Consider the following 27,992-nt stretch of genomic DNA (forward strand, 5'->3'; position numbering starts at 1 on the left):
TATATAATATTTCTCTCAGTGTATTTAAGTAACATGCCTTCCGAAGCCAAAAGCCGCTACTAAACCAACTCCTTCACCCGAAAAATCCAAGACATTCACTAATTTCCGCCTTGGCATTAAACAGTAATGATTAAAGAGAACCTTTAGTGGTTTAATTAAACCAAACTAAGTAATCATTTAGCTGGGCAAAACCACAAAACAAGTTTAAGGCATTTCCATAACGAAACCAATAGCCAAAAATCCCTTCGTTTCACCTTCACCTGCAAATGCGCTCAAAAGTAAGCCACCAAGAATAAATCCACTTAAACTGCTTCCCTTTTTCGCTAAATCAAGTCCAAGTACTTCAGCTCTTGAGAACCACTCGGGCGAACTAGTTCACACAAGTTCACAGTTCTTGTTCTACTCTCGTGCTGTGTGGCAAGTGGCACAGCTTAGAGACAAATCAAAGTCAGCTCAGGCGGCGCTCAACTCTGAGGGCATTTCAAATTGCAATTAGCCACACAACACAGAGCAAGCCAAGGCGATTAAGACATGTTTTGGATGAGACACATATGTATGCTCAAAGGAGGACAGAGACAAAGGAGAGAGAAAGGATAGAGGAGCCAAATGGAGGTAATAAACGTGCGATTACTTAACTCCATACAAATGACGATGTCGAGGAATTGTCGCATTGACAAAACTCAAATGGCGGCAAACACGCACACAGAGAGGGAGAGAGAGAGAGAAGAGATAGAACATTAAACAATTTGTTTCACATTTGTGGAACCATTCACTGTCCTGCTCTGCAGGCTCCCTAAAGCCCTCCCTCTCTCTCTCTCTACCTTCCTCTCTCGCTCTCTCTGGCATGATGAAAACTTTTGCCAGGCATCGTCTACGACTTTATCTTGTACACCAGTGTGCTTCTGTGCTTCTCTGCTTCTGTGTGTGTGTGCAGTATCTGTGTGTGTGTTACTTGTATAACATTACAAAACGGTACACATGTGCAATCTGTCCACGGGTTAAATTTGTTACGTTGCACGCCATGCGAACATAAAAAGTGCATTTTCAACTTGGCACCAATCGACACTAAAAATTGCTTAGAGGAGCAAAACGAAACGGAGCCACATATGCAGACAGCCCCCAGCCCCCAGGCCCCAGGCCCCTCCTCTACCCAGTTTCGTATGCAAATTGTCGCTTAAGCAAAAAAAAAACACGTGACCCTTGTTCGACAATCGCTTCATATATTATTTAAGAACATGCAGGGAAAGGATTTCAGGCCAAGAACATTTTCCCAACAATATTTGAAGTGCTCTTACATTAAACGATATCAATGCCGCCAGTTCAGGTGAAATAATTCTCAGGTATTTTTGAGATTTTAATGAGTCTCTCTTAACGAAAATCAACAAAGATTACATGGTATCAAGTGGCATGTGTGTGTGGCAGCCACAGATAGCTAATGAAATTCTACGAACCAATTATTAGACAAGTATCGTTGAGGCTAAAACCACAACTTAATTTGGTTGCATTCACATTCACATCCACATCGACATGCACTTCACTTCTGGGACTCTGAGGAAGCGCCTTAAATTGAATATAAAACGAAACATTCTGCTAAATCGGAATCACAAATGGAAGAGCAAGCGACGAGCCAAGGATGGGTTAAAGTTCCATATGCATCCCATACGGCTACCCGTTATATTTCTCTGTCTTTCCCGCACTCCCCTCTCCTCTCCACTCCACACCCCTCTGTTAGACATTGCTGCCAGTTGTCGTCGTGTCAAACTGCCAACAGCTAAAAGTCTTTGGCTAACTGGGGAGAGGAAAAAAATCAGACAAAAAACAAGAGACAGCTTGGATAGATAGCTCCAAGGAGAGAAAAGCGAAGTACCTATTAGATTTATGTGAATATTTGTTATTTAATCGATGACTTTCATCAGCTTTCATGGCATTGTTTCAGAAGATTTATCAGAGAAAATTTATCATACGAGAAAGCAGCAATGTATCGATCTAGGAAGCAATCCCTTTCAAGGATTTCTCTGAAAATATATTCCATTTTTTACTACAAAATTCGTTCCTTCATTTCCAAAATTCTAAGACCCTACCCTAGGGTATCAACATAATCGAAACATCAAATTTAAATCCCTTTAAGAACTGCTGCTGAATTCAAAACCCCACAAAATCCTACAAAACCCGGCGGCAGCAGAAAAAAACAAAAAAAAAAACAAAAATGTGTGAAAAAATAGAACGAAAAAAAATTAGAAAGAGAAAAACTACAGCAACTGTCAAATGCATTATCCTGGCATCTCTTTGCCAGAAGTTCAAAAGGTAAAAACCAAAGGAAATGCAGTCAAGTGCTTAGCGTAGAAGGACCCACCCGATCTTTGGTGAAGTTATTTAAGATTGAAGACGGGACAACAGACTCCGCCTGGATGACGAAAGTACGGGTAACTTTGAAAGTAAGATGGATATTTTAAGATCTCATCAGAGTGATTTTATTTGAAAACTTTTCGAATAGGTGGAGAAACTTTTTAAGCTGCTATGGCTTTCAGGTGTCATCAGATGCGAAATCCACACTCTCTTTATTTGCCATAAAATATACAATTAATATTCAATAAAACACACACAAAATCGTTGACTGAGAAATGCTGTTAAACTTTAGCAATGATGGGATTTGTTAGACTTTCATTCAATGGTTTTTTATTATTTTAATAATCTTTTTATTACCGAGAGCTTTCATTGCAAACAAGATTAATAAACAAGTAAGTTTATAATTAATTTTATACTGAAATAATTCAGGTTTTGTTTGCACATTTCAAAATGGCAAGCTCCAACATTAAGTGAGGGCGAACGTTGTACATTTACATATATATACCCGATACTCCCCTCAACCCAAAGGGGGTTATTTTAGTCTCTCAGATCTAGACAAACTGACAGACAGACATGGCTATTGATTCTGATCCAAAATATTTATAATTAATGGGTTCGGAAAAGCTTGCTTCCGAACAAATCTAATACACCCCTATTCCCTATTCGAGTATCGGGTTTGAAAATCAAGTGCATATGCTCCTATAATAATTGGTAAGAAAATAAAAGTATAAATGGTAAGGAACAACATAATTTCTCTCGTCTCTTTTCTCACTTACCCATAATCTTGCTTCGCCTCTTACGATTGCGAAGTTACGACAAAACCGCGCCAAAACCGCAGTAGAAACGCACAAAATGACTTCCAATAAGAGCACAAATTTAGGCATTCTTTATTAATGTAAAGTGAGGCACAAGAGGTCGGAAGTTCGTGTAGACACACTAGACAGGAGAGAGTCAGATCAGCAGAGCTGGGAATTCCTCACCCTATTACGAACTTCGCTTGGAGCGAGAGCACTCTCTCCTTTTTGATTCTCTTCTTCACTGCATCCCGCTATTACGTGGGAGTGGGAAAGGGACAAAACTTGACGAATATTCAAGCACAGATGAAAAAATAGCACATTTTAGATTTTGGCACATGAAAAAAAGAAATTATGCAAAAATAATATGTTTATCTACATATAAATCAAACATTTCACATATACAGCACACATTGATGCGCTTTTCCTTCATCGAGCTGCCTTTTTGTTGCCATTTTCTTTTCTCTGCGCCGCCGCCTTTGACCAAACGCTTGTCTTTGCCTTAAAAAACATTTTCCTGCACTAAGCCACTTTTTTTGTACACCAAATTTCACTACACACCTCCGCCATATTTTACCCGTTGTATTTTTCACCATTTTCCAGGTTTTAACGAACTAAAACGCAGAGCCGACTTACGAACCGTGCGTTTTACCGACGGAAAAATGAAAGTGAGAGCGCTGCAAATGCGTTCATTCCTTGATCTCCTTCTCCTCTTCTTATTTTCTCTCTTTCCCGCGCTCTATTCGGGTATTTTTACAAAAACTAAAAGCGAAACGAAAAAAGGGATAAAACGGAACATTAACACATTTTAGATTATTTCACATGAAAAAACAGAGTGTAAGCAAAAATAATATGTTTTTCTACATATATATAGCATATATTATATACATATAAATATGTACATACATATACACATATCACAAATTGCCGCACTTTTCCTTCGTAGATCTGCATTTATGCCGCCTTTTTGCCTCTTTTGCGCTTTGAATAAAGGGCGCTTATTCAACACATTTTCTTGCACTAAACACATTTATTTTGTACATTTGTATATTAACTTCATTTCACACACCTGCGCGACATTTTACCCGGTGGATTTTCTCCATTTTCCAAATTTTCTTGAATTTAAGCGCGGAGCTGACTTTAGAACGCACGCTTCGAGCGGAGAAAAAATGAAAGTGAGAGCGGCGCAAATGCTTTCGTGTATGCTCTCCTGCTACTCTTCCTAATTGCTCTCTCTCTCTCCCACGTACTTTTTCGAAAACTATACGGAAAAAAAGCGACACAACGGAAAAGAACAAACTTTATATTTGGGCACATGAAAAAAAAGAAATTATGCTAAAATAATATTTTTCTCTACATTTATATTAAACATTGAACATAGAAATCACCCTTTGTCGCACTTTTCTTTCGTCGAGCTGCCTTTTTTTCGCCATGTTGCCTCTTACTGCGCCCCTGCCCATGATCAAACAGATTTTCTTGCGATAAACACACATTTTTTATATAATCACTGCATCACAACACTAAACTTCACTTCACACACCTCCGCGACGTTTTTCCCGTTGGATTTTTCACCATTTTCCCCGTTTTTTCTCGAATTAAAACGCGGAGCAGTCTTACGAACGCACGCTTGGCCCGGGTGAAAAAATTTGAGTGAGAGCGATGCAAATGCGTTCATTCTATGCTCTCCTACTCTTCTTCCCATTTGCCCTGTCTCCTACTTTTTCTCGGTTACTTTTGCTTATGCTCAACTGCACTCCTTGTCTTTATCCTCTGTTACTGCATTGCGAGATCAATTAATTTCATTAAGTCAAATAATTTCACCATGCGCTGCACCTTAACCGAGCACTGTAACACTCTCAGCAGTCACTCCATTTCACTCCCACTCCCACACTCTTTTGACCGCTCTTTGATCAAATTATCCGTTAGTTTTCTATTGAGTCTTATATTACGCTCCGCACTGCTGAGAGTGATTGTTTGGGGAGAGAGAGAAGCACCAAGTTTGCTGTTGTACTGTGCAAAAAAAGACCCGAGAAGAGAGTGAGTTTCGAGTTTCGAGTGAGTGTAATTTCATCGTGAGCCTAAGCTGTTGACGAGAGCGTGGCGGGAGAGATGGAATTTAGGAAGAGTAGCAGTCAAGGGCGTACCCAGAGGCCAGAAGGGGCTAAGCTGTCTCCCTCTTCAGCATGCTTAATATTAGAAAACAAATTTTTATTTAATTTTCGCTGCATATTTAAAAAAGAAATTTTTCCCGAATCAATTTTTCCAAATACATGTAACAGCATTATCTTATGCGTAACAATCACAGGCACCCTTCGCGAAATACTGGGTACGCCCTTGGCAGCAGAATGAGAGATCAAAGAATGAACGCATTTGAACCGCTCTCACTGCAATTTTTTCACCCGGGCCAAGCGTGCGTTCTTAAGTCAGCTCAGCGTTTAAATTCATGAAAATCGGGAAAATGGTGAAAAATCCATCGGGTAAAATGTCGCGCAGGTGTGTGAAATGAAGTTAATATACAAATGTACAAAATAAATGTGTTTAGTGCAAGAAAATGTGTTGAATAAGCGCCCTTTATTCAAAGCGCAAAAGAGGCAAAAAGGCGGCATAAATGCAGATCTACGAAGGAAAAGTGCGGCAATTTGTGATATGTGTATATGTACATACAATGTATATGTATATAATATACATATGCTATATATATGTAGAAAAACATATTATTTTTGCTTACACTCTGTTTTTTCATGTGAAATAATCTAAAATGTGTTAATGTTCCGTTTTATCACTTTTTTCGTTTCGCTTTTCGTTTTTGTAAAAATACCCGAATAGAGCGCGGGAGAGAGAGCAAATAAGAAGAGGAGAAGGAGATCAAGGAATGAACGCATTTGCAGCGCTCTCACTTTCATTTTTCCGTCGGTAAAACGCACGGTTCGTAAGTCGGCTCTGCGTTTTAGTTCGTTAAAACCTGGAAAATGGTGAAAAATACAACGGGTAAAATATGGCGGAGGTGTGTAGTGAAATTTGGTGTACAAAAAAAGTGGCTTAGTGCAAGAAAATGTTTTTTAAGGCAAAGACAAGCGTTTGGTCAAAGGCGGCGGCGCAGAGAAAAGAAAATGGCAACAAAAAGGCAGCTCGATGAAGGAAAAGCGCATCAATGTGTGCTGTATATGTGAAATGTTTGATTTATATGTAGATAAACATATTATTTTTGCATAATTTCTTTTTTTCATGTGCCAAAATCTAAAATGTGCTATTTTTTCATCTGTGCTTGAATATTCGTCAAGTTTTGTCCCTTTCCCACTCCCACGTAATAGCGGGATGCAGTGAAGAAGAGAATCAAAAAGGAGAGAGTGCTCTCGCTCCAAGCGAAGTTCGTAATAGGGTGAGGAATTCCCAGCTCTGCTGATCTGACTCTCTCCTGTCTAGTGTGTCTACACGAACTTCCGACCTCTTGTGCCTCACCTTACATTAATAAAGAATGCCTAAATTTGTGCTCTTATTGGAAATCTTTTTGTGCGTTTCGATTGCGGTTTCGGCGCGGTTTCTGCTGGGTTTCGTTGCGGTTTCGGCGCGGTTTCGGCGCGGCTTCGGCGCGGCTTCGGCGCTGTTTCGTCGTAACTTCGCAACTCGTAGTACGCTGAATCTCTTCATCAGTTTCCTAAGACTCGAACAAGATTATGGGTAAGTGAGAAAAGAGACCAAAGAAATTATTTTGTTCATTATATACTGTATTGTATACCATATATACTTTTATTTTCTTTTTAAATATATTGATATGTTATATGGCGGATCAAAAGCAATCAAATCGATTAGTCAAAAATGAATTATAGAACATTGTTTTCCACTCGAAGTAATTTTCGCCTGAATGTAGGAGCAAATTTGCTCACATATTTTCCATTTACCCAACCACCATGCAGCTTTTGTAAGCCGCTTAAAGCTTTCTTAACTTAAATTTGCCACAGCATTTGGTGCACATCTAAGCCCTTATCATAGTTCTACTTCCTGCTGGCTAAAACTCAAACAAATTAAATCAATTCCCCATCACGCATACGTGATACTCCTCCTGCTCCTGCTCCTGCTCCTGTTCCTCCTCTTTCCCGTGTTTCCAAAGTTTTCCATATACATATGCGTGGATATAGGATATATGTACTCTGTGCAGCTTCACGTTGTACAACACCCCATAGACAAAGTAAAGAGTAAAGCATAGTTAGGAGGAGAGTCCTTTTTCCTGGGTTATGTTTTTAGGGGTTAAGCACACACGGTTGTGGCATTTAACAAAGTTGAAGGCAACCGCAGAGGCTTCTACAACATACATATGTGCGGCACGGCATGGTACTCCTGCCTCTGCTGCACTTTTCCTTGGCAGCTGGAGAAACTTTTTTCCCATGACTAAGAAACTTTTACCCCCAGCCCAGACCCTAACCCTTTAGGCAACATTTTCAATTGTTGCACTTGCCTCTCTGCCACTCCGTGAATCTTGTTCTTATTAGGATCTTTGGATATATTTCTGTGTTATTTTGAGAGTGCGGTTAGCTCCATTTTTTGGAGGGATGCTCCATCTTTTTGGTGGGGTTTACGGATCTCTTTTTTGGTTGTTGCTACCAATTAAATTGTGGCCTGCAATCTGTGGCCAGACTTTGTGACAATTATAATGGGACATAATTCTGGTTGAAATGTTTTCTTCTAGCAGCAGAAAGCTTTTAAAGGTTGAGATAAATTTCACGCCCCATGGAAACGATGGATGGGGCAAGGTCCTCGCTGGCCACTCGACTATCCTTCGAGCCTGGCCACCACATCCTGAAGCACAGCGACAGATAGACAAAGCGAAAAGTTTGCTTGTTTGTCATGTTTGGTTTTTGGTCTACAACTCGCCAATTTGCGAAACAATCCAACCGTAAATGTGCGCCTCTCTCTCTCTCCTTCCCCCCCACTGTCTCCCGTTCTCTGTGACAAAATCCCTTTTGCATCTCGAGCGCTTAAAGCGCTTTAATTAAGTTCGACTTGAGCCGGATTGTTAGACCAAGTTGTCGGTGTGTGTGGGCCAAAAAGCTGATTGAAAGTTGCAAAAATTGGTGTCAACACATGGCCCAAAAACCACCCACCCCTCCCTACCCCCCACCCAATAAAATTCACAGTCAGTCTGTGTCTCTATCTTTATTCCCGTAGAAGTTTTTAGCATTTCATTAAAAACTTTTTCCCCAACTGTTTGTCATTTGTGGCACGTGTGTGTGCGAGTGTGTGTGTGTACCGCGTTGCACGTTGCCCGACAACTACCGACAATTGAGAGTGTTAAAGATAGATTGCGGCTTTCGAGCAGAAAACTTGCTAAGATAAACAGCCTGGCTAAAAGTCAAATGAAATGAGTTTCAACGAGCCAATGATTTGGCTTGCCGGCAGATTGACATCAGGCTCAATTGGTTTAAATGGGTATAACACTATTAGATAGTTGTGAAACTAATATTTATCCAACAGCTGAAAGGAAGAGCTTAGGGAAACTTTTATGGAAATTTTGAAATCAATAAAAACAAAAATCTGCACCTACGAAGGAGGAAACGTGCTTGGAGCAAGATTTCCCTAAACCACGTGGACTCCCTGTTTTATTCCATGAAGGACCGGCTAGATGAAGTTATTTCGAACAAGGCAGGCAGTAGACATTATTGTAACTATTTTTTTTCTTTTTTGAATACATCGAAGATTTACAATATCTAAAAATTAAATTCTAATATAAGTAACTTTTCCCTCAAAAAATTAATTATTTGTAGTGCGTCTATTCTAGTGACCAAGAAAAAAGTAACTTATTTAACACAGCTTTAAGAAACATTATTTTGCTAAATTTCTCTAGTTTTTCAAAGAACATACTTGAAGAATCAACTTTTTTTCAATTCTTTAAAAATAAAAAGTTATAATTCAAAATTTTAATGCAAGAATGGGTGGGTCTAACCTATTGTCGAGCAGTGTACAAGGAAATTTGGTATATTTTGGTCTGCAAAAGTGGAGATATTTACGTGTATCCGTAGTTGTAGTGGGTTTATGGCTCTGTATGTCTGAAATTAGACTTTAAAATGTATAGAACTCCTAGATTTGCACCTATTGACCTGCTATTTTCCTGGCATATTCGTTAAACATATTTATTTATATTTTTTGATTGATTAGTAGAGACTTCTATTGTTTTTGCTTTCTTTGGGACCGACTTTTGCCACTCTACGGATTGAAAATGAAGTCTTTTCTGCGCCTCTCCAAGGCCTGTGTATATTGTCGCTGGATTCTGGGACCGACTTAGCCGCCCAAGGCAGACAGAAGCCGAGTAGGTAGCAGGGTTTTATTCAGAGAAGAAGGTTAGGACAAGAAATTCAAGTGGAATTTGTTCCTGAGGCAATATCTGGGTATTTAATAGGCTTTGCCAGAAGACAGACAAGTTCTTGGAGGATAGTATTGATGTTCTCAGAGTTTTGGTGAACAAAAACCCAAAGCAAGTGGTAGTTTCCTCAATTTCGACAAGTATCAAGGGAGTTAAGCCGACAAACCCCAGAAGCAAACAGGAAGCAGGGGAAGGGGACTTGAGACAGAGATAGGACCACCTCCTAGCCTTGTAGACAGACAGACAGACAGACAGACCCCATGACTAATGCCACGCAATGCATTATATAAGTGCTGCTAATGCACACACATGAACATGCAGCAGAGATTGCAAATGGGAGCGGAGCGGAGCGGGATTCTTTGGAAGCTGGAAAAGCGGAAAATGAGTGGGACAGAGATAGAGACAGAGACAGAGATAGAGACAGCGACATACCATTGTCGCAATATGACGCATACGCGTATATTTTATGGCCAACAAATATGGTAAAAACGGGAGAGGCCACAGCCACAGCCACAGCAGAAATAGAGTCAAAGTCTGTGGCAGTGGCAGCGGGGGCAGGGTGGGGCAGATAACTATGACTTCATTATGAGCTCATGCCCGTAAAGTGCAGCAAGTGCGGGCCCCCAAACCGGAGGCCCAAGCATAAGCCAAACATTAATAATAAACAACTTACAAGCCATAAACCAATGGGATGCCGTCTACCAACAACGAGCCCCAAATAAATTACAACTCGAAAAATAAACAACGACAAAAAACCCAGAGAAAATGACATTAAAAGAGGGAAAGAGAGTGGAATGGGGGGGGGTTTCCCAGTGCCATTCAAAAAGCTGAAAACGCATTGCCAGTCAGCGCCGAAGCTGCAGCGGAAAAGTTGGTGGAAAGAAAGGAAAGATGGCAATGATACCCTATAGAATCCTTCCAGATGGATCGATGATGAAAACTATCAAAGGGAGATGTAGAACTACAGCTGCCAGGACTTTGATTTGCACCAAAAACTCCAAGGGTTTGCCTCCATCCCTTACCCCCAGATTAAAGACCCCAAACTTGTAGTTTCTCCAGAATTTTAACAGCTGATCAAAACCATCATACCCTCTCTGCAAAAAAGTGTATGAAACATGCACAGTGAGTGCTAAAATTATGACAACAGGCGGCTGATCCTGCACTGGCTAGAGCCCAAAAAAAAAAAGGAAGGAAAAAAAACCGGTATGTTAAAAATGGAAAATGGAAAAGGAATTCTCTCAACTGCCAGCCAAAAGCCAATGGAGATGGTACAAATTGACACTGGACATGGGGGACATCGAAGTGGACATGCCACATGGACGTGCCACATGGACACGGACGTGTGGATGGGGATGGGGATGGGGATGGGGATGGGGATGGCGATGTGGATGCACGTTGGCGACAGCCGACAGGCGACTGACTGAGGCGAATGATGCATGCCACATGCTACGCACTTTGCACACACACACACACACACACTCAGGCAGAAAAACTAACAAACCAAAGTGATTCTCAGGTTCCAAAATACCTTTTCTCTGGTGGAAATATTTGAGTATCGCGGTTTTAAAGCCACGAGGAATGTATCTTTTGATTTTGGAATTTCAGGGAATTTTTTTGAAAGTTTTATAGATTTTCTGAAGATTTTATTTTTGCTATTTTTAGTAGATATTTGATGCTCAGTGAAAATCTTAGTTTATAGGGATTCTACTCACCAGATCTTATAGAATGGATCCTTTGGAAGACCCATCTTCCCATCTTCCCAAAAAAAAACTCTAAACCTAAACATAAATTTATTCCATAAATCCCCTACTTTTTTTTTTATCCTGGAACATCCTTGAAATGAAATCAGCAAAATGGCGACAATGTACAGTAAAAGGCAAATGAAATACAACGGCGAAAGAGACACAAACAGAAGCCGAAAGACAAAGATGGGGATAAAGAGAGGGCAAGCAGGAGAACGACAGAGGGGCAGAGCGGCAGAGGGCCGCTAGATGGCTAAACAGAGATAAAAAAATGGTTTTTGGCAAAAAGCCTTGGGTGGCAGCGCAAGAAAAAATTGCTTAAAAAATTGTAAAACTCGTATGTGTAAGTGAAAATTGGCGAAAAACCGGCACAACAAAAGGGGAAAATGGACAAACCATTCTCTGTGTGGGGAAAGCGCGGTTTGTGCGTGCGAAAAGGGTCAAAACGGGGGACATCGAGGAGTCCATAAGACCACAGCGTGTGGCGGACCATTAAAAAAGAAAGAAAGACCTACAAAATGGCCAGAAAACAGGACGTGGCCGCTTTTGGCATGGCAATGGTGGGGAGAAGGAGGGGGAGCCATAGGCGACTCTGGTGACACAGTGTCATCTGCATACAAACAGCCCTGCCACACAGCCGTCGGCCCCTCGGCAAGGATGACTTCCATATGCACTACGGATTGATACGAGAGAGAGGGAGATGCCACATCTAGAATTAAACAGAGACGGATACAGATACAGATGGGGTTGGGAAAGCCATAGCCCGTTGGAGAACTCTCGATGCAAATTGAAACAATTCCTGGTTTCATTCACAGCGGAAAAATGGGCAAAAGTGAAACGGATTAGATGACACAGAGAGGAGAGAGGGGGGAGAGCTGGCAGAGAGCTGGAGGCAGCAGCCAGGTGTCGGGCGATTAAAAAGAGTGGAAGGCAGAATAACTCTGATATGCGATTTGAGAAGTGATACTGTTTTCAGGACACGATGGAAGGAAAGCAGAGCAAAAGGTTATCCATGACAGAAAGGTGGAAAGACCCTTGCGGGCTCTGTCACAGGATATCCTAGATATTTTAATAGTTTTACTGCCTGCCAAGTTCTAGACATGCTTTTGTGCATAGCCCCAGGTATATATTTTGCGCTCCTGGGGTCAAACCCCAGGCAATTACCTCTCAATTTGCAAGTCCACCTTTGACTCTTTCTGCTTAATCTTCAGATGGCAAGACAACACACACCCACACACAACAGAGTACAGTACAATCTGCCTATGTCAAACCCAGAACTACTTATTGCATAGCCAAACAAACAGATTATTTGGCAAATAAACCAAACAAACAAACAAACCGAAGAACTTACTCGTGGCTTTTGCTCCCCTTGGCTTCCGAAAGTGCAAACAATCACACAAAAGGAGCGCCGCACAGCACCCAAAACGCCCAACGGCTTCGAAATTAATTTTAACCCCTGACCGGGCTGGGGCCGGGCTGGGACCGGGCCGAGAGAGGCCAGTCCAGGCCAACTCTGTTGGCTTTGCTTAACTGATTAAACCCCTGAATGGGCCAGGCCAGGATGCAGGATGACCCAACCGCAAAGGGGACACAGGAGGCGGAGCAGGACTATCTCTCATGAATCAAAGCATAAAGTAATGGCTAAAGTTTTCAGGGAAGAGACTTGGGGATCGTGTAGGGCTATTGCAGGCTGGACAAAACTATACATACTATATACTATATACTATATAGTATATGGTATATATATACTCCTATATGGACTCCAAATAGCCCTGGGGCAGGGGCATCATGAGCGTATAAAAACTGTACAACAAATGTCATAAAACGGCCACTCACCTCGATAAACTTTGCTGCGTTTGCCAGCGGCAACGATTTGTTGCTGTTGCTGTTGCTGCTGCTGCTGCTGCTGTTGCTGGACAGTTGCAACGTCCAGTTGCAGCAACAAACGAGGCGCTGAGGCTGCTGCATTTGTCACAGCGGCCACTGCCGTCGAATGTTGCTGATGTTGGCCATGTTGCTGATGATGATGATGAAGCTGCTGTTGCTGTTGTTGCTGCTGATGATGATGAAGATGTTGCTGTTGCTGTTGCTGCTGCTGCTGCTGCTGTTGCTGCTGCTGTGCCAGATGGGAATGGGGATGATGGGCATGGGCCTGGGCATGGGCATGGACATGGGCATGGGGATGATGTGCGTGCGGATGGGCATGGGAATGAGCATGGGCATGGCCATGATGATGGTGATGGGCTATGGCGCCATTTGGCCCCGTCCCTGCTGGTGGTCCATGTGCCGGGCAAAAGCTACGATATTCCCCATTGATGTCTATGTAAATTGGCGCCTCCACAAGTGGCCAAGCGGCGCCAGTCAAAGATGTTGCCGCTGTCGGAGCTGCTGCCACCGCTGATGACCCGTTAGCGACTGTTGCAGCCACTGTGGGGGCGGTGGCTCCTACTGTTGCTGCCGTTGCAGCGCCTCCTGCTGTTGGCGTCAAGGTAATCAATTGCACGGGCAGCAATTGGGCGCCATTTCCCGTGCCCGCTGGCAAATGAATGTGCGGCATGCCACCATGTTGAGCACAATGTTGTTGCTGTTGCTGCTGCTTGGGGGACAACTGTTGCTGTTGCAAGAGTGGGAGCTGCTGCTGCTGCGGCACTGGCATCATTTGCTGCTGATAGTAGACCGTTGTCTGCTCGTAAGCAGCATAGAGCGTGCTGGTGCTGGTGCTGGAGCTGCTCTGCGATGTGGTTGTCGTTGCAAGTGACATGTTGCTGGTGCTGCTGGTGGTGCCCCCTGCAGCCGATTGTTGCTTGGCCTTCAATGCGGCTGGCTGAAAGGGCGGCGCCAATGGTGTCAGATTCGATTTATATGCCTTAATCAGGGCACTGCTGGTGGACCCGGCCCCTGCTGCCACAGCGGCTGTGCTGCTTGTGGAGGGATTTTGATTTAGTTGCTCCGTTCCAGCCATTCCATTCGCTTGCTTACGGCCCGTCGCTGGGGCCACACGGCTGTCGTTGCTTGCTCGATTATTGTTGTTGTTATCGACTATCGGCACCATGGCTGGCGATTGGTAGTGGGCGTGATTGCCTGACCTATCGATTACCTGATAACTTTCACCGATGAAAGTCACCAAATCGTGGCAGGCCTGCTGCAGTTCCTGCGAGCTACTGGCTGCCGGTTCTTGGGCCACCTCCCCATCCGCATCCGCATCATCGTCGCTTTCGATGACATGTTCGATGATGCGAAAGTTATCGTAGTCTATGATGCGGGCATAGCCCATCTCTAGGGCAAGTCCTGTGAGACGGGCCACATTATCGATCTGATCTTGGTCTTCATCGACTTCTTCCAGCTCCAGCTCCACCTCCTGCTCTTCTTCCTGCTCTTCTTCCTGTGCTTCTTCCCGTTCCACTTCTTCTTCGGCTTCCATATCTTCCACCCGATCTTCACTGGGTTTTGGAATGTGCTCCTCTTCGGCCTCAATATTTCCCTCCTCCAAGGCATGGCCCTCACCAATCACGTTATTTGTTTCGATATCTAGGCTGTTATCGTTATCGATGCCATTACTATCATGTGGAGGGCAACGAACACTATCGCTATCGATATTTCGCATGCCATTGGTGGCTGGTGTGTCCGCCTCCGCTTCCGCCTCGGCTTCCTCCACAATTTGCGCCAATTTGGTCCTAACGGGCTTCACCACCGCTTCACCATCGTCCTCCTCCTCCTCCTCCTCTTCCTCCTCCTCATCGCCGTCCGTTTGAGTGCTGCTATCGATAAGTATCGTGGCCGTGGAGCCATAATAATCGCACTCCTCGCACACCAGATCCGCTTTGCCCTCATTCGCCTCCGCCACCGAGTGACTGCTGACTGTGGCTGCTGCTGCCATTCTGTGGCCGTGTGGATTTGCAGTTCTTTAACCTTTTCAGAGTCTCTTTTTGTACGGGCTTCAATCTAGACTGTTGTCCCTTGAGTTGATAAACAAATGCAGATTTATGTTCTGTGGCGACAACAACTGTTGCAAATTGTTGTGATTACTGCAGGGCAAGGACATATTGCTGGCCTTTTTGATCAAATTAAGGCACACACACATGCACACGCACACGCACACGCACACGCCTCATAAGGGCCAAGTTTTGTGCCCTCAATTATTTACACCTGTTGAAAAAAAGAGCAGAAAGAATATTGTTTAACTAAAGGAGTTTTTCACTTTCTATCAACTTTGCCCCCTCGAAAAGTTTGTGTTCCCCCTTTTCGAAAATTGTTTATTGAAAGCCATTAAATATTTATTTTAATTAAAATCAAATCATAAATGCAAGGAGGCACAGACGGGGGGGTGGGCAGCCGTCTGGCAATTGTTTGTCTTGTAGGAAATGCACAACAAATGGAAAGAGTTGGAAGGGCTTAAAAATATATATCGAAAGCAGCAAATATTTGGCCACAAAGTCAGCTTTAAAGCGACAACAAAATACAATATTTTCAATTGAATTTTCTTCATAAATCCCATTCGAATAATATTCGTCAATGCAATTACTTTTAGCCAACAAAAAAAAATAAGTCAAAGTGATTTTCTGTGTGTGACCCAATTATAAAGGAATTTATAGGAAATCAAAGCCAGAATAAAAGCCAGTTAATAAATAAAACCAAACAAAAAAAAGGAGGAGAAAAACAGTAAGCCCTTAATTTATATGCATTTCGCTTTACGAAAATCAAATAAAATCACAGACTAGAAATAATATTAGTAAAATCAGCTAAATCTACACAATATGCAAATTCCAAATACAATCTCTCGCCGCACAAACACAAACACATATCGGTCAATATGCAATATGTATGCGTAAATTGCGTTTTGGTCAACAATTTCAATATTTTATGCGGCCAACCCGGCGTATGAGCAATATCCCCCTCACTCTCCATCGCTGTCTGTCTGTGTGTGTGTGTGTGGGTGTCCTTGCGGCCAGAGGCATATGAATAATGCATTAAGCAGGGCGCTACGGAAGTTATTTTCTATGCAATTTACACTACTTAAATATGTTGGAATGCTCGGTTTCTGTTCGTGGCCGCTTCTGGCTAAGCTGTTTGGGGCATCGCCAGCACAAGTGTTCAATCAAGGCCTAATGGCCATATTTATCGCAATTTTATGTCAATATTTTTTAGTGTGGTCTACTTTCGGGGGACAGGCGGAAAAAGGTGCCACTTCGATAATTATTGAAATGAATTTTTTAAGGATTTTACAAGGAATTTGGGGTTTTTTTCAATAAAAGAATATATGATAAATAAATAAATAGAATATAATAAATAAATAAAATATACAAATTTAATAAACTATAATAAATAAATAAATATAATAAATAAGTAAATATAATAATTAAATAAAATATAATAAATAAATAAATATAATAAATAAATAAAATATAAAAAATTAATAAAATATAATAAATAAATATAATAAATAAATGAATAAAATATAATTAATAAATAAATAAAATATAACAAATAAATAAATAGTATGTAAATAGTTTTACGAATATTTCTGGAAATTTACTGACTATATAGATCGGGAGAAGGCAATGAGATTTGTATTCCACAATTTAAATAAATGTAAATAAATATTTATGTAATTTCTAGCGTAAAAAAAAGTCTGTTTCTGCATTAAAATAAATACTTTTAAATCCTTTTGAACAATCACAAAAAAAAACCTCCGCTCGCGGCACATTTTGTCACATAAATACATCAAATTTAGCTAATTGTCACAAACTATTTTCATAATCATTTCAAATATATTTGTGTCTATAAATTTGCAATTAAATTAATTAGTGACCCCCCGAAAGACCCCACAAATATTTGCTTTAGCTTTGTGTGTTCATATTTAATATGATTAAATGGGGCTCATTAAAATAAACCAAAACAATGCTGTTCTCACCCGCTTGCCAGGCAAACACCTTAATTGGTCAACAATTTCACCCAAAAAAAGAATAACAATAAAGCGGGGAAAAGTTTTAAAATATTCACTGGATAAGCGAAAAGTTTGCACCGAAAATTAATTAGTCAAAAATTAAATTTATGGCCGCAAAAACCAATAGAAAATGTTATCTAAAATATATTATTGGGGATACAATTTATCGGGTGGGAAAGCCATGAAAACTGTTTACAAAATATACCGCAAAATATTTTGTTAGCTCATTTCCATTTCCGAATTTCATAATTGAAATGCGGAAAATACGAGCATGTGCCTTCAAATAAAGGAAATATTTGTGGAATCGGTGGTATAAAAATCCAAAAAAGCGAAACCATAATTAAAGTGATTCGTTTTCAATTAAATATGCGCGAAACATTATACTTAATGCAGATATTATTTAATACGCGTCAAAGCGCACCCCCCGCCTGGGCGTTGAGTGGGCGTGGCAGACGTGGGGGAGCAGGGGGGGGCATGGCAGAAAGTTGCAAAACGATGCGCGCATCGCAAACTTGAAAAAAAATGCAATTAAGTTGGCAGCGGCGCCAAAGGAAGAAGGGGTTGTGCTGAGGGGCCGGGGGGGGGGGGGGGGGGGCACCATAAAATATAAAAAGTGATACTCCCAGTGTGTGTCAGAGTGTGTGTGTGTGTGTGTGTGTGTGTGTGTGGAAGCGCGTGCATGGACGCAACAATAAGTAAAGCAACAAATTTAATTAGCACCGCAGGAAGGCAGCGAAAATTGAATAAAATCCACTACAGAATAAGTTGAGATATTGCCACAGGCAGTGGCTTTAAGACCTTTCCAGGAGCTAAGCATATAGCATATATAGAAGCTCTGAAGAGCTATAAAAGACACGGAGAAGAGGGTAAAATACGGAACCCCAAGAACACAGCTTCACAGCTCCCCAAAAAGGATTCATTTCTTTCTACTCACAAGCCACTTTCATTAATTTCATGACCATTTCCTTGATTCAGATGAAAATATATTTATTTCACCCTCTATTCCACCTGAAACGTGTCGATTCGATAGCTTTGCGGCCCAGACATCTCCCACGCTTTGTGGTCCACATTTTTGCACATCTTTCATTAATCCTTTTGTCTCTTTTTCGCTCAATTTTGTACTCACATTCCATGAATTCCTTCACCAAATATTCGTGGAAGCCTGAGCTTTCGCCATAATTAAACGATATAGAAGAAGGTTTCTTGCCTTCCACCAAAGGGCAAATCCATTCTTAATCCCTCAAACAGTTCCGCTTCACGGCGTAGTACTGTTGGCCATTTTCACATTGGGGCTTCCTTCGTCTTGGTTAATTTTTCGAGGACTACGAAAACTATTCCGCGCCACTTTCGACTCCAGGGAGGAGGCTGTATTTTGTGGCAGCCACACGGGGCTTCTCACTCAAAGTTTCACTCAAAAGCGTTCGCTCTCTCTGTCTCTCTCTCTCTCTTGGCCGCCCACTCTCTCACGACGCATGAGTGAGCGACGGCCACCCCCCAACCGCATGAAACATGAAAAACCGAAACCAATTTCAAGCTTTCAGCATTTCAGGACACGCAACAAGTTAGACTTCATTTTTATGACCAAAGCAAGCACTGTAGGTGGTGAGGGGAGGGGAAGGGCAGTGGTGCGGGGGGGAAACCCATTTACGACTTGAATTTCCATTTCATAGTTTCAGTGCCACCGTAGGGCATCATTTGGATTATGAATCCGCAAAAGAGAGCTGATGCTCGGCTGACCCCGCCGTTTGATGTCCCCCCCCCCAAGCACAGCTCTTGATCTTTGGCCTTTGGTGGCCCACGCGGCGTATGATTAATATCTGTATTAATTTGTTTTATTGCGCATACGCCGGGTCTTATCCAACATTCACTGCACGCGCGCCTCCACATGACACGACGCGACATTTGACTAATGACAGAGGCGCGTCTTCTCTGGAGAAAGCGAAAACTTTAATGGGGGAGTTTTAGGAGTCTGAAAAGAGAGACAAACGAGTCCGCAGGATAGAGTGGGTGAAGTATTATAGCCTGGCTAAAATGTTGACAACTTGCTAACAAATGAAATGCAAACATGTTGCAGCAGACATCGTGGGGGGGGGGGAAAGAAGAAGAAGGGATGATGATGAAGGAGCCTTACAAAAGGCCTACATATGTATGTATCTGTGTGTGCCCCTAAGCCGCTCTTCTGATAACAGAATGATTGAGGCCGAGAGCCCACAGACCGAAGATGGAATGCTCTCTGGGGGGCGAAGAAACGAAGAAAAGACAAGCAAATAGTAGAAGAATTTCCCTCAAGTCTCATAAATTGATTGATGGAGGCAATGGGTCTATATTTTTGATGCCAAATATTTATTTGTACAGAAAAAAATCCTTAGAAATTTTGTACTTCTTCAAAAGCTTCACTGCTTCAACCTAGTCTCTATAGGCTGTATACCCTTCTCCTTTGAGAGTATTTGGTGCAAAAAAATAATAAAAAAGCAAAGAAACTCCAACCAAATGAGCGAGCACCGCTTAGCCTACATTTCTCCTTGGGCTCAAACCGAAACCTAGAAAAAAGTCCTGAAAGGAAATAAAGTTTCGACTGTCGAACGGACACGGAAATACCCTACCCCGAAAAAGAAAAACCGTGGCCAAAACCAGCTCCAACGAAAGTACGCGTAATAACTGTAAGCGCAGATGAGCGACCGATGAGCACAAACAACTTTTAAAGCTAATCAAATATATTAAACAATGTTTTAGCTGGCAAACTGCTGCAGGGAATGGTAATGCCCTAGACCAGGGTAAACAGAATCAAATGTGGAAGGGAAGGAGGCTGACAGACAGGCGAGGCAAGGACTGTGAAAGGAGCTTAAGGATTTAAGCCCAAACATAGAATGGAAGCGGGCTGGCAGGCTGGCAGGTGGCGACAACGAGTGCGAGGGCTCTGGAGGAGGCTGTGTGGCGCCCCAACGGTGTGAGTGATTAAGACGCAAGTGCGTAAAAGTTGCCCGCATGAAAATGACGCAAAACGCAGACCAGGAGAAATGTGTCTGCCGTAGAAGGACGATAGACAGCTGGAGCTGGGGACTAAAAGGGAAGCACTGGAGCACCACTGGGTACGGGGTACTGGCGACTGGCTACTGCCACTGAAGGTGGAGCTCTGCAGATGATGCTGTTGATGAAGCCCCCTCAAAAAAGTAAGCACAAGAAATGGCTTCAATTAATTGACTTAAGCAAAGAACAGAAAAAACAACAAAAACAAGAAGAAAGTGGGGGGGGGGGGGGGGGGGGGGTTGGCACACAGCGTGAGAGCACAAATTGTTTCTGTCGGAGCAAAACAATTTTATAATTTTATTTCTTTTTTTTTTCTTCGTGGCATACTTTCAGGCGGGGCTTTCCAGCACGTAAGAGCTTCACTTATCTGTGGGTAAAACCTAGGAAAAGAAACTCAAGCCCAAGTCAAAGAACGTCTTAAGCGGAGAAATTTCACTACAAAAACATGGACAAATTTTATTTAAAATTGAGAGGAAATCAAAGACATTTTCCTCGAAGAAAGGAAAGAAAAAGAAAGGTCTTAAGCAGAGAAATTTCACTACAAAAACATGGAGCATTTATTCAAAATTAAGAGCAACTCAAAGTATCTTAAATTAAAGGTTTTTCACTCAAAGAAAGAGCTGTCTTAAGCAGACAAATTTCACTCCAAACACGTGGAACATTTTTAATCGAAATTAAGAGCAAATCAAAGACATTTTTTTCGAAGAAAGGAACGAAAAAGAAAGGTCTTAAGCGCAGAAATTTCACTACAAAAACATGGAGCATTTATTCAAAATTAAGAGCAAATCAAAGTGTCCTAAATTAAAGACAAAGGACTGTCTTAAGTAGAGAAATTTAACTCCAAGCACATGGAATATTTGGTTCAAAATTAAGAGCAAATCAAAGACATTTCCTTCGAAGAAATGGCAGAGAAATTCCAGGCCAAGATATTTAATATCGATTTGCCTTTTCACTTTAAAGATTGGCAAATTCAAATCACTCGCCGTAACAGCTGTGTCTCCTTTTTGGCCCACCGCCCACCGCCCCCCGCCCCCCAAAAAACAAGTCAATTAAAATTGACAGTCTAAGGATATCAAATTTGTCAATTGCTTGGGCAAGCACGTTCCTGGCATAAAACTAAATTACAAAGGCACCACCCCCGCACCCCCCCCCCTCCCCCCTCCCCCCCACACACACACACACAGAGGAGCACAGGAGCACAATAAACAAAGTGCAATTAGTGATATACGAGATACGAGACACAAAGGGAGTCCTGGAAGAGGTAGAACAGGTCAAAGTTTATGGCAGAATGCAAGTCATATTTTATACAAGGCCGAAACGTCTCCGTTGCAGGACATAAAACATTTTACTGGGGAAGGAAAAAGCGAGCCAAAGCCCTGACACTGATGCTGACACTTGCACACAACTCATCTGTCGCTCTCCGTGTGGCATGGAGGAGGAGCTCGGTCGGTCGGTCGGTCGGTCGGTCGGGCGGTCTGTGGGGCACTGGCACTAGAGCCCATTGTGCATATAATTTGTCACTTGCATGCTCTTTATACACACACCAAACATGACCAACAGACGGGCGGGAGACACACAGGAGACAGGAGACAGCAGACAGTGGAAAGGAGACACTGGACACTGGACACTGGACAGTGGACACTGGAGAGGGGACAGTGCCACAGTGCCACAGAAATGATAGCAGACAGCGGACATACGGCAGGTCGTCTTCTCGAATAAAACACAGCAAGTATATCTGTCGGAATGGTGAAGCAGTCGTTTATCACGCAGTCACATAGTCATCCCCATACCTTTTTGGGGCCCACTGTCTCTCCATAAACGTCAAAGAAGATTTAAAATCACATGTCCTGTGAATTGGTGTTGTGGCGTCTGTCCGCTCAATCGAGAATATTTGATTTACTTGAACAAATTTCCGGAAAACAAGAAAATAATGAACAATACGAGAAACAACAGGCAGATTTTCATTTTGGAAATTGATAGGAGAAAACTTTAATTTGTATTTATTTTAACAGACGCTTAAAGTCTTGAAGGAAGCTGACAATTAATTGTATCTGATTTGGGGGTCTCAAGAGCGAGGATAAATATTTCATGTATCATAAGTCTAGAGGCATACATTTTATCTATCTACATATCTATTCATCGAAATATTCTATCATTTCTATATATCTATCCATCATTTAACCATCATTAAATCCATACCTATCTTTCGATCGATATCTATCTATCTATCTATCTATCTATCTATCCATATATCTATCTATCTATTTATCTATCTATCCATCTATCTATGAATATACCTCTCTATTCATCCCTCTCTATGTATTAATCTATATCCCTATGTCAATCCATCTGTCCACCCAAATCCCCTCTCTCCATTAGTCCACTATCTCATCCGTAGCCTATCTACAAATCTTTTAATCTACTCAAATACATATTAATGTCTATTTCGAGGAATTTCCCATCTATGCATTATCTATTTTTCTATAATTTTGTACTCTTTAAGCCCATACCTTCTATAAATATTAGAAACACCCCAAAAATGAGTGATGTTTATGGATATTTTCAGTGATCTCCTAATTTCAATAAAAACAATAAATAATATGATTATCACCATTTATTTATGAATTATTGATTGTCGATTGTATTGACAAATGAAAAGGTTAAATATTTGTCTGATATTCGTGATATTTTATATGTATATAAATACACTTTAAACGCCTGTAAAATCATTAAAAATGAATCAACCCTTGTGATTTTTTTACCCGATACTCAAAATGAGTATATTCTTGATCAGCATCAATAGCCGAGTCGATTGAGCCCTGTCTGTCTGTCCGTCTGTCCGTCCGTCCGTCCCCTTCAGCGCCTAATGCTCAAAGACTATAGGAGCTAGAGCAACGATGGTTTGGATCCAGACTTCTGTGATATGTCACTGCTACAAGAATATTTCAAAACTTTGCCCCGCCCACTTCCGCCCCCACAAAGGGCGAAAATCTGTGGCATCCACAATTTCGACGATACGAGAAAACTAAAAACGCAGAATCGTAGAAGATGAATATATTTTCTAGAGTGCAAAATCTGAACCAGATCGTATTATTATTATAGCCAGAATCAAGAAAACAATTTCATTTTTTCTCGCCCTGTCTCTCTCTAACACACACGTAGCATAGGCGGCTTTGCTTAGAGTAAAACATTAGTGCCTTGATCTCAGAGACTATAAAAGCTAGAGCAACCAAATTTGGTATCCACGCTCCTAATATATCGAGACCGAGACGAGTTTGTTTCAAAATTTCGCCACACCCCCTTCCGCCCCCGCAAAGGATGAAAATCTGGGGATATTCACAAATCTCAGAGACTGTTAAGGCTAGAGTAACCAAATTTGGTATCCGCACTCCTGTTAGATTTTACTATAAAACGTATATCTCAAAATTTCGCCCCACCCCCTTCCGCCCCCACAAAGGACGAAAATCTGTTGCATCCACAATATTGAGGATACGAGAAAACTAAAAACGCAGAATCATAGATAATGATCATATATATCAGATTGCTGAATCTGGATCAGATCGGATCATTTTTGTAGCCAAAAGCAAGAAATCAATTTTCAGTGGCTACGCAGCGCCCGACGTCACGCTCAGACTGATTTTCTGTCTCTCTCGCACGCACTCTTTGTCGTGTGGTTCAATATTAGCGGCGTCTGCCGGAGGAGAGCCATACTGACTTAGTATCGGGTATAACTGTAGAGTTGCGGTGTCCGCAGCAACTCACAACGTTCCCCCTCGTTTTTTCATATATTCTTTAATTTAGCGAGAATGAAAAAAGACAATAATTACAATTCAAAGAGATCTTTTTCCTTAAGATATTTCAATTTGTACCTGTCGAATTTATTAACTTCCGAATACTTTTATATCCCATAGAAAACTTTTTCTTATTGAATTATTATTTTCTTTTAATTTTCAATTATTCTGAGAGTGAAATAGAAATACTTGTTAGATGTTTTTTATCTCTCCGAACCCAACTTTATTTCCCTGAAACGCTATTTAGAATGATCGAGCGTCGATCTACAGCCTTTTTGCCTGGCCGTATCTTTGGTATTTTCCTAGGATTATTCTTGTATTATTTATCTAAGCTAAGGAAGTCTTACTGGCTGATATAGGCTGTAATGGGACTGTCGTACTGCCGTACTGATAGGGGTTTTCCTACCACATGTATAGATACAAATTTATTTCTGTTTATATATCCTTCAATGATGCATCCTGCCTTTCTTTGCCCTTTATTAAGATACATCCCCCTATTTACCAATTTACTATTTCCTATTTCCTTCTTTTTTGCTACCCAAAAACCCCAACCATCTCCTTGTATCGATTTGCATAAGCATTTATATGTTCCTGTTTCCACAGCTTTTCTTCACTAATATTTTCTCTATTTATTATTTACCCGAGAGACCCATAAAAAGCCCCAGAAAAAAGAAGCCCAAAAACACCTTGTGGAGCGAAAGCATCGACCATTACCTCGGCAGCAACGTTTCTCTCAGTTTAACCTTTATCCCTTGCCATAAATAATAAGCGTGAAGCGTGTCTGTCATACAGGATTGTCACTCGCCCCCCCCCCTCCCCCTCCCTTTCCTTTGAGCATAGAAAAAAATCCTAGTCATGTTTTGTTTGGGCACACTGACAAGTGTTAAAATAACATTTGCACTGCATTTTAAATGGCAAAAGAATTTTCCTGAATTTTCCTGAATTTTCCTCAATTTTCCTGTATTTTCCTTTTGTTTTCCAACTGCAGAAGCGAGCGTTGAAACCAAACAATCAACAAACGAATTTCCTGGCTAGTCCGGGATTTTTTGTTGTTGGTCGGAGAGAGGGAAACATCAAACATGCTAAATAAATGTTCGCTTTGGGCCACGTTTTTCGTTTCGTTTGGGCCTGGCTTTCTGTCTTTTTGGCTTTTAGGCGCTGGCTGCTTCATCTGATTTCGGGCTTGGTGCTATTTTTAGGCTTCTATCTAAAGCGGCAATCAAACAGAATTTAACCCGCAAACGCGCACACACACACACACACACACACACACAGGCGCAGCGAGGCGAGGCGTCTGCTGTGGCCCTAAAGCAAAAATCATAGCATACTTTAATGCGCTGCCCACGGGTCCTGTCGTTTGTGCCTAAAAGCTTTCGAAGGATAACTTGGAACAGGGTCTAAAGTTTGGCAGTTTGGCCCAAAATATATCCTTGGCTCATCAACAGGGTATCAATCATTTGGGCCGCATCCTTCTTGGCCATTTTTTACGCCCATATTGCGTACTGGAGCGCCGCACTGTGCCGCGGCGTGTCACGTGAACGCTTCGATGGCTGCCATATGGCAGACTCTGTCTGACACTTTTTGATTAAATTACCGTTGCCTGTCAATAAGAGCGACAGGCCAGGCCCGGCCAGTCGACAAAGCCCTCTGCTCTGCCTCTTCCCCCCGCACTATCCTTGCATATTTTTGCAACTGTCAAAGTTTTTATGCCACACAATTAATATTGTTATTGCAACTCAAGGAAAGCTTTTGGTTCCAGCTCTGTCATCGTGCCACGCCTGCTGCTGATGCAACAGTAATGACATCTTGACTTGTCATTCAAGCTTGACAGCTGTTTAAGCTCTAATTGCCACTATAAACATGATTGATGCCTCCTCGCCTCTGTGCCGAAAACTTTGTCCTTGATGCGTTCTCCCCCTCTCTCTTTGTCGTTTTTTTTGCAGCCCGTTTAATTAAACCTCCATATGGCAGATGGTTGGCCGGAGACCGATTGCCAAAGAGTTGTTGGCCCGTGTGTAGGCGGCGAGGAGTGCTATTTTTAGACGCCACAGCGCTGATTAGAACAGCAGCAGGAAGAGCGTCAGCACAAAGGCGTCCCCTGTCCCCCCGTCCCCCCATGTAAATATCAGAAGCCAATATTGAACTGTTGTGTGGCTAAAGTTTACTCTATGCCGTTTTTTTTTCCCCCCCTCTGCCTGTTTGTTTGTTTGTTTGTCGGGGATTATTGATAGATATGGCCAAACTCTCGCTCTCACTCGCCCTCTCTCTCTCTATCTCTCCCTCACTCTCTCTTTCTCTCTCCATTATGTAAAGGCGATAACCGCTTGACGCAAGTCAGCACAAGGAATATTCTTGTTACCAACCAATTGGTTTTTTTGGTTTTTGGTTTTTGTTGGCTTCTGATGAAATATTTGAGAAAATTGCAATTTCAAGGGTTTCAGGTGTGGGAGATGTGTCGAAGGAGTTCAATGGTTTCCAATCTATGGCTATGACTTATCTTTGAGATGCCTTTCCATACGTATGGAACCTTTGGAAGCAATACAAACAATACCTTACCACCTATTGGGGAATTTCGTATTCAAGGTCTAACCAAAGACCCAGAGCCATCCAAAAAGCTGTTCTATAGAGTGTTTGGGGCTCTATCTTCACCTTTCTATCTGCCCTTTGAGGATTTTGTCTGTTCTGCAATGCCTTGGGCGCCTAAGTCGGTCCCCTGAACACAACAACAAAATACCTAGTCTCTCTTTGGCTAGGCCTGGAAAACACTTACTTTACGGCTCAAAGAATCCAACAACAATATATACAAGACTTACTTTTCGATCCAAAGAAGGAAATGCCCAAAAGTTGCTTCATTGTAGCACATTTTTCAAAACCATTTCATACGAATCTAACGTTATAATTTCTATCGTTATCGTTATTTCTTATACCAGAAATATTTTTGAAAACCCAGCAAGTCACTAAACAGTCTTAACAACTCTGCTTATTTTTTCATTCACAGAATCATTTTCACACAAAAATCCTATAGGAATAGAATTATAGAAATAGAACACCAAAAATCATGCCGAACTTCAACGGTGCCATCATTGTGCACACCCTGCAACTGCTGAAGATACCGGCCACAGTGCGTCAGATCGTGAATACCATATCGAGGCACACCGATCTGCCGGAGGAGGACATCAAGAAGCCCGTGAAGCAGACCCTCGAAATGGGCACACGTTTGGGTTTCCTGCAGAAAATGGACGGTAAGCAAATCAGTCTGTAAAGGCTTGAGATCATTTTCCCTGTATACGAAGGTCGCTACTACCTGGTGCCGATGACCTTTGAGAACCTGATGAGCGAAATGCAAGAGCTCGATTTGCCCGGCAAGTCCGAGTCTCAGCGGCCAGTCCGCAAGGCTAAAAAGGAAAAGAAGGTAACCAAAACCAAATCAGAGGGAAAGACCACCAAGAAACAGATCAAGAAACCGGCTGTGGAATCCCAAACATCTACCACCACCATGGTGCCCTCTGTACTGAAAATGAGCTCCAAGCCCAAGGCTGTCAAGTAGTCAAGGACCTCTAGAATAAACCCAAATAGAACCCTCCGTAAACCCACCTGAAAGAACGCAACTTAAAGACCCTACAATTGAACCAAAACAGACCACACTTCCATCATATAATAGCCAACCAATGAGCCACTAAAATTGTCCGTTTTGTTTAGCTTAAACCAAAATAAATAATGAAATAAATATGTGATAAATAAAATGATTACTTCAACCAATATTTGAGAAAATTCGCATAATTGTTGGCCCCAAAACAAATGATGAATTTCCCCCAAAAACAATTGAATTTCCCCCCTAAGGATAGGATATTCATTTTAATTACAAAATTTCAATCGGGAATTGTGGATATTTCTTTCTGACTTTGTAGCTTCTAATGCCACCCCCTGGGGGGGCAGTCTCTTCCTTTGAGAAATGATTGCTCATTTACGCAAGTTGACAAATGTCTCAATTAG

The 27,992-nt window shown here is 41.9% G+C and overlaps 3 protein-coding genes across 11 annotated transcripts in view; 2 read left to right on the plus strand and 1 right to left on the minus strand.

Moving 5' to 3' along the window:
* LOC108161977 (fibronectin type-III domain-containing protein 3A) overlaps positions 1-27,992 on the minus strand; it is a 130,824-nt gene that overhangs the window by 98,580 nt on the left and 4,252 nt on the right. Inside the window, exons 1-4 of one of the 7 annotated variants that reach the window (XM_033393223.1) lie at positions 4,541-4,807; positions 4,047-4,401; positions 3,718-3,902; positions 3,123-3,424 (exon numbers count right to left, since the gene is read on the minus strand). In XM_033393223.1, coding sequence (XP_033249114.1) covers positions 3,123-3,126 — 4 coding nt within the window. In that variant the 5' untranslated portion in view covers positions 3,127-3,424; positions 3,718-3,902; positions 4,047-4,401; positions 4,541-4,807. Of the gene's footprint in view, positions 1-3,122; positions 3,903-4,046; positions 4,402-4,540; positions 4,808-13,073; positions 15,384-27,992 lie in introns of those variants that run through there. The other 6 variants (XM_033393222.1, XM_033393221.1, XM_033393224.1 and 3 more) reach the window with 6 other exon arrangements.
* Positions 6,734-27,992, plus strand: part of LOC108161979 (probable nuclear hormone receptor HR38) — a 58,327-nt gene continuing 37,068 nt past the window's right edge. Inside the window, exon 1 of one of the 2 annotated variants that reach the window (XM_033393225.1) lies at positions 6,734-6,818. The gene's annotated coding sequence lies outside the window, so the exon portion shown is untranslated. Of the gene's footprint in view, positions 6,819-27,158; positions 27,242-27,992 lie in introns of those variants that run through there. The other variant, XM_017296444.2, reaches the window with a different exon arrangement.
* On the plus strand, positions 6,740-27,760 carry LOC108161982. 2 transcript variants are annotated; one of them, XM_017296448.2, is made up of 3 exons: positions 6,740-6,818; positions 26,998-27,241; positions 27,293-27,760. In XM_017296448.2, exons 2-3 carry the CDS (start codon positions 27,058-27,060, stop codon positions 27,544-27,546), a joined length of 438 nt encoding a protein of 145 aa, XP_017151937.1. In that variant the 5' UTR covers positions 6,740-6,818; positions 26,998-27,057; the 3' UTR covers positions 27,547-27,760. The 2 variants fall into 2 exon arrangements, with proteins under 2 accessions (XP_017151937.1, XP_033249118.1); XM_033393227.1 differs by lacking the exon at positions 6,740-6,818 and having other exon boundaries at positions 26,956-27,241.

The sequence above is a fragment of the Drosophila miranda genome, chromosome 4 (assembly GCF_003369915.1).
Source record: "Drosophila miranda strain MSH22 chromosome 4, D.miranda_PacBio2.1, whole genome shotgun sequence".
NCBI classification, from domain to species: domain Eukaryota; kingdom Metazoa; phylum Arthropoda; class Insecta; order Diptera; family Drosophilidae; genus Drosophila; species Drosophila miranda.

Coding starts and splice junctions, on each gene's coding strand:
- LOC108161982 (XM_017296448.2), top strand. CDS start 27,058: ATGCCGAACTTCAACGGTGCCATCATTGTGCACACCCTGCAACTGCTG. Junction 27,242..27,292: donor TTTCCTGCAGAAAATGGACG/GTAAGCAAATCA, acceptor CTGTATACGAAG/GTCGCTACTACCTGGTGCCG.